This window comes from Rhinolophus sinicus, linkage group LG16 (genome assembly GCF_036562045.2).
Source record: "Rhinolophus sinicus isolate RSC01 linkage group LG16, ASM3656204v1, whole genome shotgun sequence".
NCBI lineage: Eukaryota > Metazoa > Chordata > Mammalia > Chiroptera > Rhinolophidae > Rhinolophus > Rhinolophus sinicus.
This window is the reverse complement of record NC_133765.1, coordinates 26,938,655-26,960,993: the sequence shown is the minus strand read 5'-3', so window position 1 is coordinate 26,960,993 and position 22,339 is coordinate 26,938,655. Positions and strand designations below refer to the sequence as shown.

The window sequence follows — 22,339 nt, the reverse complement described above, 5'->3', positions numbered from 1 at the left end:
TCAAGAAGTCATTTCATACACGCAGAAGTCTTCCAAAATGTCTCTCAGGTTTATCCCAGTATTTCCCAAACTTTTAAGGATTAGAGAACGCTTTTCAGTACAGCTTTTATTAAGCTATCTTATTGCGTTTCGTTACCATCTTATTTGAGTTCATTTTAGCAGCTGATCCAAAATCCACTAGCTTGATGTGTCCTGTTCGATCAATGAGAATGTTCTCAGGCTTGATATCTCTGTAAGAAAATCAGGGCGACGAATTAGTGTTGTCTTCTCCATGCCAATCAGCGAGCAATTGCTAACCTAGGATATTGATTTTGTCAAAAAATTTTAGTATCTGTACTCTGCTAGACAGACCTCCCTATTGATGGACATAAATAATGAGCATACATTTTGCAAAACAAATTAAAAGAAAAAAAAAAGGAAGAATTAGAAGAAAGAAAATAAGGAAGGGAAGGAGGGAGGAAGGGAGGGGAGGAAGAAAGGAGGGAGGGAAGGAGTGGGAGAGAGAAAGGAAGAGAACAAATGCATGTTATTAGATGAACTATTTCTCCTAGAAACATACATTTTACATTACAAAAACTAACACCAAAAGTTGCTATGGGACCTGGCCAGTATGCAGCTAGTCAATGGAAAAGCTGAGACTCTAGTCCAGGTTTTGTGATTCCTGGTCTAACTATCATTCCATCCCCACGACATTTTCAGATGCACATAAAACATTAGATGAGTGAGGATGTAAAGAAAACACTTGTCAACTGAGGATTTTGTGGAACACCTTTGTGAATTACTAACAGATGAGGTAAGAAGTACAACTCCATGGTCTTCCAGTCCTATGTGGTCTTCCGGTTCCTTCTGCAAATCAAATTCCAGTTTTCTACCATTTAACTCAAAGCACCCATACAGGAGTCCCCCATCTATTAGCTACATTGACAGATCTTACTTGCAAATCTGAGAACGTTACAATTCTAGATCTACTTCCCTGTTGAATGAGTAAGCTGAAAAGTCTGCTACTTTGGAAAATTTATTTTCAGCCAGTTATAGTTAAGACTGGCTAAAAAGTGGATGGATTGTTATTTTGATGCTGAAATCATCCATCCGTTTTATTGTTGGAACTCTTAGGTGATACCGAGAAATTCTCAGTACATGACCAGAGAGTCTCACTTACCGATGTACATATCCCATCTGATGAACACTGTGAATGGCCAAAATCAGTTCAGCTAAGTAAAACTGAATCAAATTTTCATCTAATTGGTCTTCATATCTATTCAAAAGTGACAGCAAGTCCCCTCCAGGCTGATATTCCATGACCTGTAGAGAATGCCAAAGTTATTAATTCTGCGCACACCCCCAAAAAGGAAATGTCTCAATTAGATCCTCAAACACTGCCTGACGTGTTATAATTACAATGTCTCTACAAAGTAATGAAGATGTGTGAAACATAGTGTAAATCACGTAGAATGAGCTCCCTGCCCTAGGGAAATGACATCCATTCCCCAAGAGATTCAATATAATGAAAGCCTAGTTCCAGACACCATGCACAATGCTTGCAAGGCAAAGCTTGAAGAGTGGAATTATATCCACCCACTCACCCACCCACTCACATCAACACCCTAGACGTGCCCTAGAAGTAGTAGGTACACAGCGTAGATGGAAATCCTTGGAGGGCAACAAACCCTCTTGTTCCCTTTCTGCATTCCCCTCAGCACCCAGCAGAATATAGGAGGCAATAAAGGTGGGTGGTACAATCTTTTCCTGTAAGTCAGTGTGAAAGACAATCTGACTATTAAATATTTAAATGTGACTATATGCCCTTTGACCTCAGAATTCCACTTCTGACAATTTATTTTATAGGACCTTGTAATAGTTTGCAGAGAAATAAACAGATTCGCTGCAGCATTATTTGTAGCATGCAGGGGGGAAAAACCTGGAAATCGCCCAAATATCCATCATTAAGAGAGTGCTAAACTATGACATAGATAAATACTGGGGTAAGATGCAAATATTAAAATTGAAATGGACTCGATACAGTCATACTGCCATGGAAAGCTGTCCATGAAAATATATAGTGACATGCTATACAGAATAAAGTACAACCCCATTTTTGTGATTTAAAAAATTATTATATTTGTTAATATATACATAGGGAAAAAAGTCTGGAGGAAGACTATAAAGTACAGCCTCAAGTAAAATGTTTGATTAGCAAAAACTTTCTTCCACCCCAAGGAACTGAAATCCTTCCTTCTTTTGGTGATAACCTGAGTTATCACCAAAATTCCTGAGTCAACATGTGGATTTGAGGCCAGTTTGCCTGGGTGGCTTTAAACTCCCGTCCAGTGACCTCACCTCTCTGCCTTTCAGTTTCATCCTCTGCAAAATGGGGCTAAGACTAATTTCCTCATATACTGAGCCTGCCATCAACAAGGTCCTTCACACTATTCAAGTGCATTCCTTTCCCTCCCTTTACTGCAAGATGCTTTGAGCTCTCGCTGGGAGAAGCTGGGACCCATTTTGACCATCTTTGCAACCATGTCAACCCTTACTGAGTTCTCCTGTCCTTTGCTCCAATTTCCCATTTTAAGAGACACGCGATAAATGTCTTTTGCTTTAAGTTGTCTCAAATCCTTTCTGGGAAAAGGAAAGATCCGAATAAATGTCTACTAAATCTCTCGAACGATTGCATTCCAGAAGCCAACTCTGGGATGTGAATTTTCTCCACCCTACTCCAAACTCCTGTTTGCCTTTAGTCTAGAATTAGAAGGATGCTCCAGTCAAGGCAGGGGCACCTGCACATCCTCCGAGACCACCCCCCCCAGGCTGGTCCAGTAAAAACTCTGCCCAGCACCATGTCAAACCCACACCAGAGACCCCTGGAGGAATTGGTGACTGGCGTGCCCTCCCAAGGGCTCCATCATCACCTGGAAGTCTCCCCCATTCACATGGCAGATTTTAAGCAGATACTAGACAATTTGAAGAGTAAGCTTCCAGTTGCTGAAAAAAATTGTGTTATAAACTAACAAGAACAGCAACACCCAGAAGGGGCGGCAGCTAAAATGCAGACTCTATTTCCCAAATTCACAGCAGACATTAACTACTTGCCCCGTCATGGAGGAGCCCGAAGGCGCTACCTGGTTGCCGGAAGCTCACCCACTCATCCCAACCTGGTTCTCCATAGGCCTTGGGTATGTGGGTGAATGCTAATTTTTACGTCTGTTTTAAATATATATTGCCATTAAAAAGGTCTTAAACAGCCCCAAAAAATTCACAGATATGAACAGAAATACGCTTTTAGAACGGAAATTTCTCAAAATAAGAACAATGCATATTTATGACGACACACTGCAGGTATAAATTTTCTAATCTGGCTCCATTAAAGATGTAAAAAAATAGAACAGCTTTTGAGTTTAAGGATGAGAAAGTCAAACACGTAGCAGCCACTGGCGACTTTTGAAAACTCACAAACTGACCACTATTTGGTCTTGGCAGCTACTCCTGAAGAGTCTATTTGTAATAACCAGTAAAAAGTCATTCAGAAAATAAGAACCACCTCTTAGGCAAAAAGATATGCACACTTTGCTCCGATTCAGAAAATGAAATTTCCTGAGTGGAAAATCCCCGCCCAAACTAGATTAGTCTTTTCTACGAGTCAGACAACTTTTCAATGTCTTCAAAACCAGGATTGATTGAGAAGACAAGCAACACAAATTACAACAGCTGCTTGGCGGCTTGCTCCACAACACGAGGCCAAAATAGACGTACGAAATGACAAACCTCTAAATAGACTGGGCCTTTATCAAAGAAGTTAATCAAACTTGACCCACCAACACGATTCCGGATTACCATACAAAAAATTCCAACTGTGCACCATTAGGAGAATTTAGCTTGGCTATGTATGTACTGAGTAAACTTGGCTACCTCAGAACGCTACCCCATCCTGAAACGATCCTACGGGGGGAGAGCCGCTCATCCTGGTCTGAGTGGAGCCCACGGGGAAGACGGCTTGGGTATGGCCAAAAGCTTACTCAATCATCTTGCTGTTGAGCTTAGAGACACGATAAAGAACCAGGACTCAGGTGCTTTCAGAAAACACTTTTGGGCTTTTAAAAATGGTACCAAATCAAGAAGCTTCAAAAGCATTATCAAAAGTCACAAACTAAGTTTTCGAGACCACGGTCAACAGAACACTATGAATAAATTAAGGCACAGTCACCACCCAGGCTATGCTAGACCGTCCATTCACTGTACCTGGTTTTGTCCAAAAATGTGATCCCATCCCTGACTTTCACTACTCAGCAATGCCCAGGGAGGCGCTGATCCCCCAAATATGTGGTTTCTAAGCTAATTCGACTGGTCAAGTCCAAAGGCTTCTCAAACTTGCCTTTGGGGAATCACTTGGTGAAGCACTATTTTGAAATACATAAAACACATTCATCCAAATAAATCAGGCAATGTTCTAGAAATTAGGAAAACAGCAGTGACTAAAACAGACAAAAATACCTGCCTTCGTGGAGCTGGAATTCTAGTGGAATGAAAAAGATTAAAAAAAAAAAAAATGAAGCAGTATGTCTCCTTTCTATCCCAACCATTCAGGGAGCTGGTTAAAAAATATGGATTCCAGAGACCAGCCCAGACTTCATGGCTCAAGCTCCCAGGGTGGGGTCCAGGAATCTGCCTTTTGAAGGAACTCCCAGGGTGATTCTGACACAGCCAGCCCAGCACTGTATTGAGACCTGCTGCTGACCAAGTTGTGGAGCCAACGTGGCTCCCTGCTCCGGACCAACTGGAAAGTTCCTACAGCAAAGGGGCCCTGGTTTGAAACCTGGCCTTGATACAGCCATCACTTCTGCTGCTTGCATCTTTTCAGTGACTACCTGGAATCTTTCTGCATATCAAGACAAGATCACTGACAACAGAGGGCTGGAAAATAACCGGCCCATCAGCACTGAAGCAACGATCCCCCATCCTTGCAAGAACAAGGGGTGACCCTGCACCCAATCAACAGCTGCAGGTCACCTACATGGTGATCACCAAGGCCAAGGAGGCGGGAGGGAGGAGGAAAAAGAGCCCTAACCAATGTGACAGCCCCGCGGATGGCAGAGAAAGCACAGCAGCTGACAGACGAGTCTGGCTTGGAGCTATAACGGACTTGGTCCTTTAAAGCAAAGACGTTTACGCCAACAGAGACAGACCCTTCTGATGGCACCAGCTGCAGATGCAAATTAAAGGGCAAGTCTTACACGGGTTCAGTTTGGAAGGAGTGGCTGCTTCTCTGTTGGTATTTGCATCCAGACCCCCATGTACTGGGATGGCAGTTCCCATCAGCTGCGTTGTGTTTGAAACAAAGGACGTGTGTGTGTGTGTACATACACACGCATGCATATACCTGCACACTTGCATGCACATGTGTGCATACGAGTATGTGGGCAGTGTGAATATTCAGTAGTCCTTTAGTTCTCTCCTCCAATTTGCATAGGGTGTCATTAGAGGCACGCTGTGCTGGCCACCACTTAGCAACGTGTCCTTGAAATGCTTGCACCACAATTACCGTGAGTGCAAGTGCCATGAAAACAAAAGGATGCCACTGGCATCACAATCCGCTCTGCCCAGGGTTCCTTCTCTTTGGCATAGGGGCCCGGAGGAAGGGATCCTCTAAGCAGAGAGGCCCCTGGCAGAGACCCGAAATGATTCTTCTGGAATGGCAAGATGACCAAGAGAAAAGGCGAGGAGGCCCTTTATATTTCGGAAACTGTGAACCCCGGCATGATTCATCCGTCTATTCAAAAAAATCCTCACTGAGTCTTGAATCATCCAGAGTCTTGGCCAGAAACAGACAGCACACACAAGCAAGGTAATTGAGAACATGAATTAATGAAGGGGCTATTGACAAAGGTGTGGGCAAGATTAAAGGAAATAAACATGGGATGGTGAAGCACCCCAGGGCTAGTTAACAGCAGGGGAATAGGTACCATTCCTTGGCCTAAAAGAGAGGGGGGAAAAAAAAGGATCTCAGCTGTGTACACTGTTACTGAAGGAATGAGGGGAAGACGCAGTAACCAGAAACTAACTCTAACGATAGTAACAGGACCATGATTCTCCAAGTGAAGATCCCAGACCAGTAGCAGCAACAGCAGCAGCCGCCTCCCCTGGGAACTAGTTACACAAGCCAATTCTCGGGCCCCACCCCAGACCTACTGAATCAGAAACTCTGACGGCGGTGCCAGGCAAACTGGGACAAACATAACTAAACAGTGACTCCTAAGATGGTAAAACTCTAAATGCACTCACTTGAAATACACCTCAAAAGACCAGGACACACGACAACAATTTCAAAGGCACGAAGAACTCAAAGAACGCGCCCCCCACCCCCAAGGCAATAACATACTCAGCAATTGAATTGGGGTCAATTAGAGGTATCAATATCTCACTGCGCCAATGAGAAAATTGAAGCCGAAAAGGCCAGTGACTCCAGGGAGACAAAACAAGGAACAGTGATGAAACAAGACGCTATATTCTAAGTAACAGCTTCCTTCTGATGGGCAGCCGTCTTCCAAACCCTGGCTTCTGAAGCAGTAGCACGTGAACACGCTGGCGAGTTGTCTGAAAACTGGATAATCTCACCCGGGAGATGAAAACAGCACATGTCTCACTGTCAAAACTACCATAAGCTGCCGCATTTCACTAAAATAAACAATGAGGTTGTTGTATTCGTTAACTCTCTCCAGACTCCCAACCATAGCACAAACTGGTGGTCCCATAGGTGGGGGCGGGGGTGGGGAGCGGGTCCCTGCCTAGAAAAAGCCCACCTCTGAACTGCTCCTACATAGAAAGGAAACTGTCCATGAAATTGCACGGCTGTGGGTTGAACGCGAGAGAGGAAATACAAAGAACCAATTCCAAGCAGGACATCAGAACCAGGGTCATATTAGAAGTGGTTTCAGGTGCAACAGTAAAATGTAATGAGTAAGCGTATGGGAGGTGGCTCTCAGGGGCGGCCTGGCTTCACACCTACTCCTTTAATCTCTGTGGAAGACGGTGCTCATCCCCCAAATCCATTCTTATCTTCTTCCACACTAATAAGAATTTTAGCTGGATATAGGCCACGCAGCGGGGCAGTACAGTTGTGCAGTCCTCGGATGAAGTTCTGCTCAACAAAATGTGAAAGGAAATGGTCCAGCCCACTTCCATATCATTCTATGTAAAAGAAATTTGCTTGCTCCGCCTTTCTGCTCTGTTCTCCTACCAGCCAGGTGGAACAAAGGCATGAAATGGCCCAAGTTCAAGCATAGCAAAAAGGACAACTTCCTAAGGGATGAGGGAACCACAAGATGAAAGGAACCTGGGTCCCTAAATTATCGTATAACAGAGCTGCTCCACCAGCCTGGACTGTATTTGGGGTTTCTTTTTGTTATAGTAGCTTAGCCTATACCTTAATGAATACATTACTATGCGCAACTGGGGGAAAAACATTGGGAATAAACAGGAGTCAGTTATAGGCTCAGAGTGAGGGCAGCCTGAAGAGACCCACAGTATGAAAACCATCAGTACAAAGTCAGCGAGCTTTAAGAATCTCACAAAGAATTTAAATAACAATACTACAACTAGTGAGTTGCAAAACAATGTTTTCTTTGTAAAGATCAGCTCCTTTGTGGAAGGACACTGCTGAAAGCATCTGTTATACAGAACTGAACAGATTTCATCGTGAACCAGTTTAACAAAGCACTGTTTCCATGGGCCGAATGCCAGAATGCGGGACTAGCCTTGTTACATAGAACCAGACGTTACAATGGACTTTGCTACATTTTTCTACAGACCAGAAAATGGTAAGCCACATTCATTGGTATGTGACTACAAGTGGGAAATTTTTAACCATTAAAATTCAAAAGGACCCAAGTTCAATGTCCTTGCATTGCAGTCTAAATTTTGAAAATCCCACAGGGTCTATCTCGAATTACATACTTTAGAGAAGATAACTCACATTGCTAACATATGATCTCCATAACCGAATAAATAAAGCTGTATGTAAATAAAATGTCTGTGAAATTAATCATGCATTTATCCAGTAAATATTTCTTAAGCATTTACTTGAGGAAACTCTACTGGAAGGGAGGGAGACAAAATCCCTCCTGTCATGGAGGGAGTGACCTGGGGAGGGAGACCAACACCTACTCAGGAAGAGGAAGTACTGGGTGCTATGGGTCCAGGAGAAGTTCCAGAAAGAGTTTCTAGAACAAGTGACATCTGGGCCAAGCCCAGAAGGAGAAATATCAAAAGAGATAGCCAGGGAAACAAGGAAAGAGGGAACAGCATGGAGAAAGGTCAGAGGCAAGTTGAAAGAACTACAGGAAGTTCAGGATGAATGTTAAGTGAGAGGAAAGAAATGGTAAGCAACAAGGCTGGAGGCATACGCAGAAAGTCTGGACTTCATCCAGAGGGCAGCAGGGAGTCTTGAAGGGTTCTAACAGTGGCATGACTCCGCTGCACTTTGTAGAAGACCCAAGGGAAAGGCCAGGCAGATGGCAAGGAGAACACTGAGGAGGTTATTGCAGTAATGTCGGCAAAGGAAAAAAAGATGGCAGCCTAAACTCATGCAGTAGAAGCGGGGCTGGGGATGAGACATAGCTTTGAGAACCACATCAGAGGTAGAATCCTGTATTTTTTTCACTGACATAAAATGTATCTTCAATTAAACTGCATTTGCATTCCAAATTAATGTTCAACCACCAGGGGAGCTCACCATGATTTGTATGTTACCCCAAACTTCAAAGGTTTTGTGATCTATAAGTCGTCAACGGATACAATGAAATTTCAGTACTTTACGATGCCAATAAAGATCTACAGTCCCCTGATCTTGCAGCAGAATGTGTTCCCAGATTTAGAAAGGTAAAAGGGTGCATATACATTATATTATGTAACACCCTAGGGCAGTGCCTGGGATATCATCCTGTAATAACAGGCATTCATAATTTCACAGCAGAACGTATGAATAGTCACACTAAAGGGAATGAATAAGAGAGTTCAGGTCAGGTTTTGCTAGAGTTCAAGTCAGGCTTTGCTGCCAAATAACTAACAAAAGAACTTGAGGTTATTCAGAGCTCTGGGCCTTTCAGAATTGCAGGTAAGGGATGGTGGATCTATAATCATATCTTAATTCGTTTGCTAAGTTTGGATTTTTAAATGAAAAACTGTACCCTTAGCAAGCATTTTACGCCAAAGTACCAAAGTACTTGAGAAGGCAATGCAGACAAGGAGATAATTACGAGATCCCATCAGTGCTATCCAACTGAGCTACGGAAGAAATGTCGGTCGTTGCAGCCAGGTATCAATGTGCTGAGGCAACCAGAACTCCAGAAAGCAGCTGTTTTGAGATCATTTCCTTTATTGCAAGATGGCGCGTGGAAGACCTGAGAAGATGGTTGTTAAGCTAAGCCCACGCCAGCGGCAAAATCCAGAGGAAAGCGTCACAGCCAAAAGGCCCCAAAATGAAGGCCCCCGCACCTGGGAGCCATCCTAGCAGAGGAACAGCAGGTATTCCCAACCCCTGAGGTAGTCCAGGCAGGCTATGTCCAAGCAGACGTCCACAGCAGAAAAAGAAAGGGAAGGTTCTTACTACTGTGACAAAGCACGCTGGTAGGGATAAAAATGGTGATACCAAGAGTTTAACATATTCAACATGCCCAAATATTACCCTCCTGAAGATGTGCTTCGAAAACTATTGAGCCATGGAAAAAACCACTACAGTCAACATAAAGAAAACGATGAGTGAGTGCCACTCCCGGAGCCCCTCTGCTCATTTTCACGGGCCACCGACCGTGGAGACAAGCAGTGGCTTCCCTGAAGCGAATCAGCTTGCCACACGTGACCAGGCCACTAGCTATCATCTGAGTAACACAGAACCTCAGAACTTGTCCTCATTCCTTCCAAACTGACCTTGATGGCTTGAGAGCCCCAAAGTATCTCAACAATGCATACACTTAAGAAGCTACATGAGATTGGACATCAAGAAGGTGAGTTCTTCTACCCAGAGGAAGAGAAATAGGAGCTTATTACAGAGAGTAGCACCAGGCAGGCCACAAAGCTGTGGACTCAAATTCTGCCAAAAATCAGAGCCCACTCTGGTTCCAGGACTGCCTGTGTTCTGAGTTGCCTTGAAAACGAAGCTTATCCTCACAAGCTGGTCTTTTAAATCATTTGCAGAGCTCTAATGAAAATATCCAAAACAACAATAACAAACAAACAAACCCCTGCTGTTTCAAGGGAACTTCTTTTCTGAGAGCTAACGAAGAAGTCTGGTAATACACCCAAACATAAGGGGCTCCTCCGTAAGATACAGAGAGCACGAGTCAAATGCTGCATATGCAACAAATATCCTAGAATTATCAGTGAGCCTCAAAACACACCAAGGTGATTTGTGAAGGTCAGGGCTCCAGGCCTCAGGTCTCAAGGAAGAAAAGCTTCCAAGACAATATTGCAGGAAAGGAAGTTTCAGGCCATAAACACAACAGGCGTGGTGTTGGTTCTGACGGAGCATGTGGTTAGTGCAAGGCCAGGCTCCCAACACATTCCTACAAGAATGTCCTCACCTAGAAGGCTCGATGGGGGTGGGAGTAGCGGGGGGTACTTCTCTACCAGCATGGGTTCTCAACCAACATGAAACCAAGGCAAATAAACTGTTTATTCCAGGTCAGAAATAAAGGCAGTAAAGTCCACCCAAAATTTCAAGATAAATAAGAGTCTCTCTCTCTCTCTCACAGGAGCCTGTATAAAAGTTTATATAGTCTTGTTTTGAGGACTTAATCAGGACAAAACTTGTTTCTAGGATACATTTTTTTACTTTAGGAATCTAAACCCCCAAGAACTTAAACAAGGCCCCAAAATGAATTTTAGCATTCTGCAAGTTATTAGCTACGTGTGTCAGGAATACTATGGCACCGTTCAAAAGAATGAGGCAGATCTGTATGTACTGACATAGAAAGATGGCCAAGAAAAATTGTCGAAAAGCGAAAAGCAAGCTGAAGAGCAGAGCATAGAATAATATACCATTTTTGTAAAACAAACTATATACATGTGTTATAAATATAGACATAAAAATATTTTATTCATGAGGCATAGTTAAGGATCAGAAAGAAACCTGCATAGCTGTTAATATTTGTTTCCCTAGGGAAAGAGATTAGAAAGAAAGGTAAAGAATTTTCTATTTCATACAGTTCTGCAGTGTTTGCCTTTTCTTAATAACTATGCATTATCTCAATTTTTAAATTAAAAATTCTAACTAGACTGATTCACAATATACACATATAGCGAATCATTATGTTATACACCTGAGACTAATATAATGTTAAATATCAATTATACCTCAATAAAAATAAATTCAATCAAGATTCTATTAAGGTGCTATCAAACTATTCACAAATAGATGACTTCTCATTGTTGCCCTCTAAGCCATAATACCCAACAATATGTGGAGCTATTTCTAAATGGGCTATGCATTAACTTTAGGCTAGGAGAACCGGAAGACACCGGAAAGTCAGGAAAGCAACTGAATGAATGAGAGGTGGCAGGGTCCAAATGGGCAGGAACTACATTTAATTCTAGGACTATGATATCACAGAATCCCAGCACTGGACGAATTGCAGAGAGATGGACATAAAGACTCACCAGATAACACCTAATTAACTCAAGCTCAACAGGTCTTCTCCAAAGCACACTGTATTGAAGCTGTCAAAAACTAACAACAAAGAAAGAATCTTCAAGGCAGCCAAGGAAAAGAAGACGGTAACCTACAAAGGAAAGCCCATTAGAGTATCATCAGATTTTTCAGCAGAAACTCTACAAACCAGGAGCGAGTGGGCTCAGATATTCAAACTACTGAAAGAAATTATGAGCCAAGAACAATACATCCAGTAAAGATATCTTTAGATGTGAAGGAGGAATAAAGACCTTTCCAGACATACAGAAACTGAAGGAATTGTCTAACCCACGACCTGCACTACAAGAAATACTGAAGGAGGCTATTCAACCAGCATAAATAGGGATAATTTGTGACAACAAAAACATAAAAGGGGGGAGAGTAAAGGTCTGAACAGGCATAAGGGAATGGAGAAAGTAAGCATGATGAAGAAAATGGAATACTCTAAATATGAAACTTTTTTTCTTTTACATAAACTTAATGGTAACCATTCAAAGAAAATCCAGAACTGAAATATATAACGTAATAAAAGAAGAAACAAAGGGAAAAAATAAAAGAAATAATAACACACTGAAATAATAAACAGCACCAAAAAGGCAAAGAAACAATGGAGACACAGCCCTACCGGAAAACCAAAGACAGAATGATAGGAAATCCTCATGTATCAATAATCACCCTAAATGTAAATGGACTGAACTCACCAATAAAAAGGCAGAATAGCAGATTGGATCAAAAAACTAAACCCAACCATATGCTGTCTCCAAGAGACACATCTCAGCTACAAGGACAAATATAGACTCAAAGCGAAAGGGTGGAAATTGACACTCCAAGCAAATGGCATCCAGAGAAAATCAGGTGTAGCTATACTGATATCAGATGAAACAGACTGCAGGATAAAAAAAATAAAAAGAAACAAAGATGGACATTTCATAATGGTAAAGGGGACTATACAACAAGAAGACATAGCAGTTATCAATATTTATGCCCCCAATCAGAGAGCACCGAAATATATCAAGCAACTACTAACAGAACTAAAGGAAGAAATCAACCAAAACACAATTATAGTTGGAGACCTAAATACATTATTGACAGCTATGGGTAGATCATCCAAACATAAAATAAATAAAGAAATATCAGCCCTAAATGACACATTAGAGGAAATGGACATAATTGACATTTATAGAGCACTTCATCCTAGAACATCAGACTATACATTTTTTTTCTAGTGTACATGGAACATTCTCAAGGATAGACTGTATATTGGGACGTAAAACTAAGCTCAGCAAATTTAAGAAGATTGAAATCATACCAAGCATATTCTCTGATCACAAGGCTTTGAAATTGGATGTCCACTGCAAAAAGAAAGCAGGAATACCACAAATATGTGGAGATTAAACAACATACTTTTAAAGAAAGACTGGGTCAAAAAAGAAATAAGAGAGATCAAAAGATACATAGAAACAAATGACAATGAAAATACATCCTACCAAAATTTTTTGGATACAGCGAAAGCAGTTTTAAGAGGGAAATTTATATCATTACAGGCCTATCTCAAGAAACAAGAAAAATCCCAGATAAATAACCTCACAGTACGTCTTAAAGAACTAGAAAAAGAAGAACAAATGAAACCCAAAGTCAGCAGAAGGAAGGAAATAAAAATCAGAGCAGAACTAAATGAAATAGAGAACAAAAAGACAATAGAAAAAAATTAATGCAATAAAGAGCTGGCTCTTTGAAAAGATTTATAAAATTGACAAACCCTTGGCTAGACTCACTAAGATAAAAAGAGAAAAGACACAAACAAAATCAGAAATGAAAGAGGGGAAGGTATCACGGATGCCACAGAAATACAAAGCATCATCCAAGAATACTATGAAGGACTATATGTCACCAAATTCAATAACCTAGAAGAAATGGACAAATTCTTAGAAACATATAGCCTTCCTAGTCTGAATCACAAAGAACTGGAAAATCTAAATAGACCAATCACCAGTAAGGAAATTGAATCAGTCATCCAAAACCTTCCCAAAAGCAAAACCCGGGACCAAATGGCTTCCCTAGTGAATTCTACCAAACATCCAAAGAGGATCTAATACCAATCCTACTCAAACTCTTCCAAAAAATTGAAGAAGAGACAATACTCCCTAACTCATTTTATGAGGCCAACATTACCCTGAGACCAAAACCAGGTAAAGATAACACGAAAAAAGAAAACTACAGACCAATATCTCTGATGAATACAGATGCAAAAATCTTAAACAAAATTCTAGCAAATCAAATGTAACAATGCATTAAAAAGATTATTCATCACGACAAAGTAGGGTTCATTCCAGGGGCACAAGGATGGTTCGACATATGCAAATCCATCAATGTGATACATCACATAAACAAAATAAAGGACAAAAATCATATGATTTTATCAATAGATGCAGAAAAAGTATTTGACAAGATACAACATCCATTTATGATAAAAACACTTAATAAAATAGGTATAGAAGGAAAATACCTTAACATAATAAAGGCCATATATGACAAGCCCTCAGCTAATCTCATAATTAATGGAGAAAAACTGAAGCCCTTCGCTGTACATTCAGGAACATGACAGGGCTGTCCCCTGTCACCTCTGCTTTTAAACACAGTGTTGGAAGTCCTCGCCAGAGCAATCTGGCAAGAGAAAAATAAAAAGGCATCCAAATTGGGAATGAAGAAGTTATATTGTCATTTTTTGCAGATGACATGATGTTATATATAGAAAACCCTAAAGACTCCACCAAAAAGCTATTAGTAACAATAAATGAATACAGTAAATTTGCCGGCTACAAAATCAACGTACAAAAGTTTATTGCATTCCTATATACTAACAATGAAATCTCAGAAAAAGAAATTTAAAAAAAACAATTCCATTTGCAATTGCAACAAAAAATAAAATACCTAGGAATAAACTTAACCAAGGATGTGAAAGACCAATATAGTGAAAACTGTAAGACATTTTTTAAAGAAATTGAAGAAGATACAAAGAAATGAAAAGACATTCTGTGCTCATGGATTGGAAGAATCAACATAGTTAAAATGGCCATATTATCCAAAGCAATATACAGATTTAATGCAATCCCCATCAAAATCCCAATGGCATTTTTTAAAGAAATAGAACAAAAAATCATCAGATTTGTTTAGAACCACAAAAGACCCCGAATAGCCAAAGCAATCTTAAGAAAAAAGAACAATAATGGAGGTATCACACTCCCTGACTTTAGCTTGTACTACAGGGCTACAATAATCAAAACAGCATGGTATTGGCAGAAAAACAGACACATAGACCAATGGAATAGAACTGAGAACCCAGAAATAAACCCACATAAATATGGACAGATAATTTTTGACAAAGAAGCCAAAACATACAATGGAGAAAAGACAGCCTCTTCAATAAATGATGCTGGGAGAATTGGAAAGCCATGTGCAAAAGAATGAAACTAGACTGCTATCTGTCACCATGTACCAAAATTAATTCAAAATGGATCAAAGACCTAAACATAAGACCTGAAACAATAAAGTGCATAGAAGAAAACATAGGTACTGAACTTAAGGACCTTGGGTTCAAAGAGCATTTTATGAATTTGACTCCAAAGGCAAGAGAAGTAAAAGCTGAAATAAATGCATGGGACTATATCAAACTTAAAAGCTTCTGTACAGCAAAAGAAACCATCGACAAAATAAAGAGGCAGCCAACCGAATGGGAGATTTTTGCAAACAACACCTCTGATAAGGGGCTAATATCCAAAATATATAAGGAACTCATACAACTCAACAACACCAAAAAAAAACAATCCAATTAAAAAATGGACAGAAGACCTGAAAAGACATTTCTCCAAAGAGGACATACAAATGGCCAATAGACATATGAAAAAATGCTCAACATCACTAATCATCAGAGAAATGCAAATAAAAACCACAATGAGATATCACCTCACCCCAGTTAGAATGGCTATCATCAAGAAGACAAATAGTAACAAGTGTTGGAGAGGCTGTAGAGAAAAAGGAACCCTCATACACTGTTGGTGGGAATGCAGATTGGTGCAACAGCTATGGAAGGCAGTGTGGAGTTTCGTCAAAAAATTAAGAATAGAATTATCATATGACCTAGCAATCCCTTTTCTGGGTATCTATCGAAAAAATCTGAAAACATTTTTCCATAAAGACATATGTGCTCCAATGTTCATTGCGGCTTTATTTACAGTGGCCAAGACACGGAAACAACCAAAGTGTCCTTCAATAGATGAATGGATAAAGAAGTTGTGGAACATATATACAATGGAATACTATTCGGCCATACGAAAAGATGAAATAGTGCCATTTCCAACAACATGGGTGGATCCTGAGATTATAACACTAAGTGAAATAAGTCAGACAGGAAAAGTAGAGAACCATATGATTTCACTGATATGTGGTATATAAAACAAAACAACAAAAGAACAAGATAAACAAATGAAGAAACAAAAACTCATAGACACAGACAATAGTTTAGTGGTTACCAGAGGGTAATAAGGGGGGAGAGGGGTGGTAGATGAGGGTTAAGGAGATCAAATATATGGTGATAGAAAGAGAACTGACTCTGGGTGTTGAACACACAACGTGATATATAGATGATGTATTACAGAATTGTACACCTGAAATCTATGTAACTTTACGAACAATTGTCACCCCAATAAACTTAAAAAAAAAAAAGACTCACCAGATAGAGGTGATTTCTGTCCTGAAAGGCATACTGTAATTGGGGGATCCAAGGACTTGTACTCCGAGATAATATGTTCCGTTCTTCCTCAAAAAATGAAACCTAGGGGGCAAAGAAACCTTTTAGATGATTATAATATAAAGATGATTATAATATAAAGAAATTCTCCAAATCTTGTCCATTTGCCTACTGTGCTCACAATATTTGCCAGATCCTATATTACCTGTCCAATTATTTACTTAATGTCTTTCTTTAAAGTCAACTGACTTCTTTTAAATCTAAACATCTTTCTCTTTCTCTGCCTCTTCACCTTCCCTTCTGGAACAACTCAGTCCTAAATCCATTAGGTAGAGCAAAACAAGGTCAGCATCCACGACAGGTGGTAGGCAGAGAGCTATAGTGGCCCAGAGCAGGGTGGCACGCCCAAGCAGGGAGAGGAGGGCAGCAAACACGTGTGGGGGTGTCCAATATAGGATATCGAGGGCCCACGCAGGGTGAGGAAAGCACTCACAAGTGGGGATGGCCTGGAACACAGCATGTGAGCCCACCAAGGAGAGGGGGCAGCAGCAAAGCCAGTAGATGAAATGCACACAGATGTGCAAATTAAGTTAAAATATTAAGGGTAAAGTCAGAGAAGAGAGTTACAAACATGAAAAAGGTGAAAACTAGAACGAATCCTGTGAAGTTGGACTGGACTTGGAGGTACTAGTGTGAACGCATGGTTTTCAACATATACACGTAGAGATATAGAAATACAGATGTAAGTGTGTGTGTGTGTGTGTGCGTAAGTATATGATGCATATAAATATATGCATATCTATATATGTACACATATGTGTTCTCTAGCTCTGTCCACTAAAAACAGTCTGTAACACCCCAATAGCAAGAAAACACCTAGTGCCCAGATCTTGGCCTCTAAATACCATTTTACACTAAAGGAAACAGGGCGCCTTGGGGCGGCCGGATGACTCAGTTGGTTAGAGCGCGAGCTCTGAACAACAGGGTTGCTGGTTCGATTCCCACATGGGCCAGTGAGCTGCGCCCTCCACAACTAGATTGAAAGACAACGACTTGGAGCTGATGGGCCCTGGAGAAACACACTGTTCCCCAATATTCCCCAATAAAACTTAAAGACAAAAAAAAGTTTAAAAAAGAAAAAGAAACAGGGCACCTTGAAGAAATAACTGATTGCAGGGCTGGGGCAGATAAACTAGGAGTACAAGAGCTTAAACATCTTATTGTACCAGAAAGTAAGATAGAACTCAAAGATGGGGATATGTCAAAAGGACAAAAAGCCAACCTGAAAAGATTCTTATTGGCAACCTGGAGACCAAATTTGAGTATAAAAATATATAATGACAGTAATGAATCATAACTCACTGACTTAAATAGGAAAATGCAAGTCAGTACAGATACAAATAAATGAGTAAGTTGAAAGCTTTATGAGGAACAGGTATTGCCATAGTATGAAAGCAACTCCCTACCAAATACTTATGTAATTACAAAGGGAAAGGAATCACCCCACAGTGGAGAAGCCTGGCAGGTACCAAAGGGAACATCAGCATGAATGTGACAAACTGAAATTGAGAGCCACCTGCTAGGACACAATGAGAACAGAGCACCTCCACTGTGACAGTCCAGGCAAAGAGCTATAATCTGAATCTAAAATGAGCAACATCAGACAAATCTAACTTTTACAAAATCACTGGCCTTTGATATTCAGAATCACCAAGGTCATGCATGAGAGTTCCGGAAAAATTAAGGCATTTTCCCAGATTAAAAATGACTAAAAAGACAGGACAACCAAATGCCACGTGTGATTAACTGGCTCCTTTTGTTCTAAAAGACCATGAAACAATTGGTGAAACTTGAATAGGGTCTGAGGTAGACGGTAATAATGGATAACTGTTAATTTCCCGATTTTGATGGTTATATTGCGCTTCATAGAAAAACATCCTCATTGGAGGAAATGCACGCTGAAGTGTTTGGAGGTAACCGGGCATCGGATTGGCAACTTTTTTTCAAATGGTTCAGGAGAAAAAAAGTTCTTATAATATTGTATATGATAGTTTTACAGTCAACTTAGTTAGGCTTTGGCTCCAGTTAGTCAATCAAACACTAATCTAGGTTGGCTGTGAAGGTATTTTATAGGTGTGGTTAAGATCTACAATCAGTTGACATTAGTAAAGGAGATTATCTTTGATAATCGGGGTGTGCCTCCTCCCCTCAGTTGAAAGGCCTTAAGAACAAAAGTGAGGCTTCCCAGGGAAAGAAGAAATTCTGCGAGACTGCATCCTCAGCTCCTGCTCACAAGTTTCCAGCCTGCTGGCCTGCCCTACAGAGTTCAGACTTTCCAGCCCTCAAAATTAGGTACTAAGTCATACATGTATGTGTATGTATGTATGTATGTATATTCAGTGTATGTAAGTACATATATTCAACGTGTATATATAATATAGAGAGAGTGCCAAAAAAATGTATACACATTTTAAGAAAGGAAAAAAACTATTAAAATTGTAATACTCAATACATATATACTGGTAACAAAAGATGAATCCAAGTCACGTGTGATTTCTGCAATGACAAGAGATGCTCAAAGTGGTTCCCATCAGCGTCCAGACACTTCTGATTACAGCAAAATATTGCTTGAGCAACGTTAACCAAAGTGTCCTCTTGTATACACTGTTTTGGCACCCCTGGTATACACATATATATAGAATATAGAACCCTGACTGATACACTGTACTTGCAACTTTTCTATAAATGTGTTTGTTTCAAAATAAAAATAATTAAATTTCAAATATACCTTCTTCCATTTAGTTCTAACAATAACATCTGTGAAAGTCCCAGGTTCTGACATGCTAGTTAACGTTGAACTATTAAATGTTTTGAAATAGTTTTGTCTGTGTACTACCTGAAGTCACCTTGCACATCACCAGTGATTTAACTAACACGTTTGGGAAACACCAACACAACCCCAAAACCGACTGCACCCAATGTGCCAATCCTTTTTTTCTGGTACATAAAGAGTATTCAGTGAAGGCTGGCTAAACTGAAGAGTGGACATCTTACTTGCTCACCATCGCCTCCTCATCAGACCCCTGAATCATAAATTAAAATAAACAGTTTCTGAGGACCTCTTCCGGTTCTCACGGAGCTCTGGCTGGGTGTGCTGGCCTCTCCTAGGTGACAGGTCCTGTCTGCAGGATACTACCTCTCCCTGCCCTCTCTCTGGCATTTCCTTTCAGTCATTCCCTGTGCTGGCTTCTCTTTTCTCGTGCTCTGAAATTTCAAAGCCTCACCATGACTCAGTTAAGGACCCTACTTTTCTGATATTCACCCTCTTAAGGAATGGAAGGGCAGTTTCAATTAGACTCTACCCTGTACATGTATGGTATTTTTTAAACTCAGCCCGTACCTCACGAGGGGTCATCTCAAGTCATTCACCCGGGGGAGGCACACCTACTTGAACATCTCTAACACTTGCCAACAGTGAGCTATGCTGGACTGATTTCTTTTACATGCACTATTTATTTCCCATCTAAAAAAAAAAGCATCGCAATGCCTCTTCCCAAGGACCTAGGAACACAGCAAACGCAACAGGCACCCAGTAAGTGTGCACAGACAGATGAGAGTGTTAGGAGGGTGAGAGAGCATCTCCCACTCGTCTCTTTCAGATGATTTGCCACGTCCTGTCATTTTTCCTTTCTGTGAAGTTGCTCACACTGCATTCCAAAACACAGGCTCCATCATTCTAGGGCTCTGACAAACAGCTTCCTGCCGTCCGCTACTTCTTTGATTGGAGGCCACACGAAGTCTTCAGACTCTGAAGACTTCAGACTCTGAGGTCTTCAGACTCTGATCCCAACTTCCTCCTTCCAACAGCCAAATGATCCCCAACCATCTCACATAACAAACTGCCATTCCAAAAACTGGTTTGGGGGGAAATGGTGAATTACCATTGGATGGGTACAGTTTCTATTGGAGATGACAAGTTCTAGCAATGGATAGCGGTTGTGGTTGCACAACACTGTGAATGCACTGATACCAACGAATTGTAGCTTAAAAAAATGGTTAAAATGATAAATTTTATGTTATGTATATTCTGCCACAATAAAAATAAGGTTCTTGAGATTTCCCACCAATTACCCCCATCCCGCCCAAATGTCCTCATTTCTCCCCATTCTCCAGTCTATTTGTTATAAACCACTAAAAAAAACAAAAACCTCTAGCACTCAAACCTCCACAAGTCACACACACCACACTTCAACCTGGCACACTCGTTACTTCTCTCTGCCCAGAACCTACTCAGACATTCACTCTCAGCAGTGTGAACGTTCCCTAACTCTCCCTGGCTCACCCACATCTCTCCTCACTCCATTGTTCTCAAATTTGCTAACTGCTCTACCTCCTGTGATGTTTTAGCTGGTAAGCGCCTGCTTTATATATATAGTATGTGCGTGTCTCCTCTGCTTTCCAAGGTTGTTTTTAAACCCTGAACCTCATAGCCGTGGAGCTTCAATTCCTGATGCAGGCTTCCCACGGAACCGGGTACATTATGAGACACATGATGTGTACTCAAATGTCTGTAACTAATAAATTACTCTCTGAACTCCAAGGCTGATGGCCGTCTCTCTAGAAACACGGCAAATGAATCAGTATGTCTGGAGTAGCAGCCTTGTTGAAAAGAAAGAAAAATACCACAACCTTAAAGATACCTTCGTACCTGCTCTCAAACAAGCAACTCCGTAGCCACATACCATTTTATTTCATTTCTTCAAAGGCCTGTTTTGAAATCAAATATACATGCCCATAACACAAATATATAAAATGTGTTCAAAAGCAAATGCTCAAATGCTGACTCACCCCATAATAGGCTCTCGCTAAGTCCCCAGCTGACACCCATGAAAGATCGTCTTAAACTCATTAATGAAAAGGCCAAGTTGGTTCTGGATAAAATACAACTATAAAAACATGATGGAGAAATCCAGGGGAGCTTGTGAGCCTTCAAATGAGTCAGTGTCAATTCAAGAAGAGCGAAGAATGGGAGAGACTTTTCTGCCCATGCCACCGTAGTTAACTAGAGTCCCAGGAAAACGTGCTTGATCCCAGATGTCAGTTCAGCAGATGACTGTCTCCACAATGAACATTCTGGTACAGAAAGGGAAAAGAGTGTGATGCTAAAACGCGCCTACCTGCTCCTGGGCCAACAAGGCCTTCTTCTTCATGACTTTCATGGCATAGATGTCGCCAGTTGCTCTCTCTCTTACCACCTGCACTTGGGCAAAGTGTCCACAACCTACCAGGCTTCTGACTTCAAAGTCCTTTGCCGAAGGCTGGAGCTCCTGTAACTCAGCTATGGTGTCGGAATCTGCAAAAGATGCAAGAGTCACCCCCAGGTAAATGCTTCAAATAAAAGCATCTTTGAAAGCCAAAAAAGAAAGATGTGAGGATTCGTATGTCTTCCCTCACTGTCAAAAGACATTTAGTCACTTTCTCATCATCGTGAACAATTATAAAATCAGCACAAACGTGTTTTTTATATGTTAAAATTAAGGGCTCCAGAAATTCTAAAGCAGTTTCCATGGCAGCTATAATTTAAATCTGTAGACTTGGAAAATAGGGGAAGGAGAATACAGATCATGCTTTTCTTCCTCCTCCCTGAAGGCTGCAGGGCAGCATTTGGTCCAAGATGCTAATCCACATGTAGACGGGTTTACGATGAAACATAAGCAACATGATTCCCATCTCAATCAGCTTTGGAGTTAGTTGGTTTCCAGATCATTTTTTTTTTCTGACTACATGTGTTCTCTGCTCAGTTTTCTCCAAGTATCTTCTTTTAACTCCCTTGGATTGTGTCACTACAGTAAGGCCTTCCTTGCCTTAATATGTGGCAGTGCTGGGCTGGCCCAGCTGGTGGTTCAGGCAGTTGG

The 22,339-nt window shown here is 40.9% G+C and overlaps 1 protein-coding gene across 11 annotated transcripts in view; it reads right to left on the bottom strand.

The window, feature by feature from the left end:
- Positions 1–22,339, bottom strand: part of CIT (citron rho-interacting serine/threonine kinase) — a 211,848-nt gene that overhangs the window by 118,674 nt on the left and 70,835 nt on the right. For all 11 annotated transcript variants that reach the window (XM_074321913.1, XM_074321905.1, XM_074321908.1 and 8 more), the window contains exons 4-7: positions 21,602–21,777; positions 16,407–16,508; positions 1,160–1,302; positions 137–230 (exon numbers count right to left, since the gene is read on the bottom strand). In XM_074321913.1, the coding sequence (XP_074178014.1) occupies positions 137–230; positions 1,160–1,302; positions 16,407–16,508; positions 21,602–21,777 (515 nt within the window). The remainder of the gene's footprint in view (positions 1–136; positions 231–1,159; positions 1,303–16,406; positions 16,509–21,601; positions 21,778–22,339) is intronic.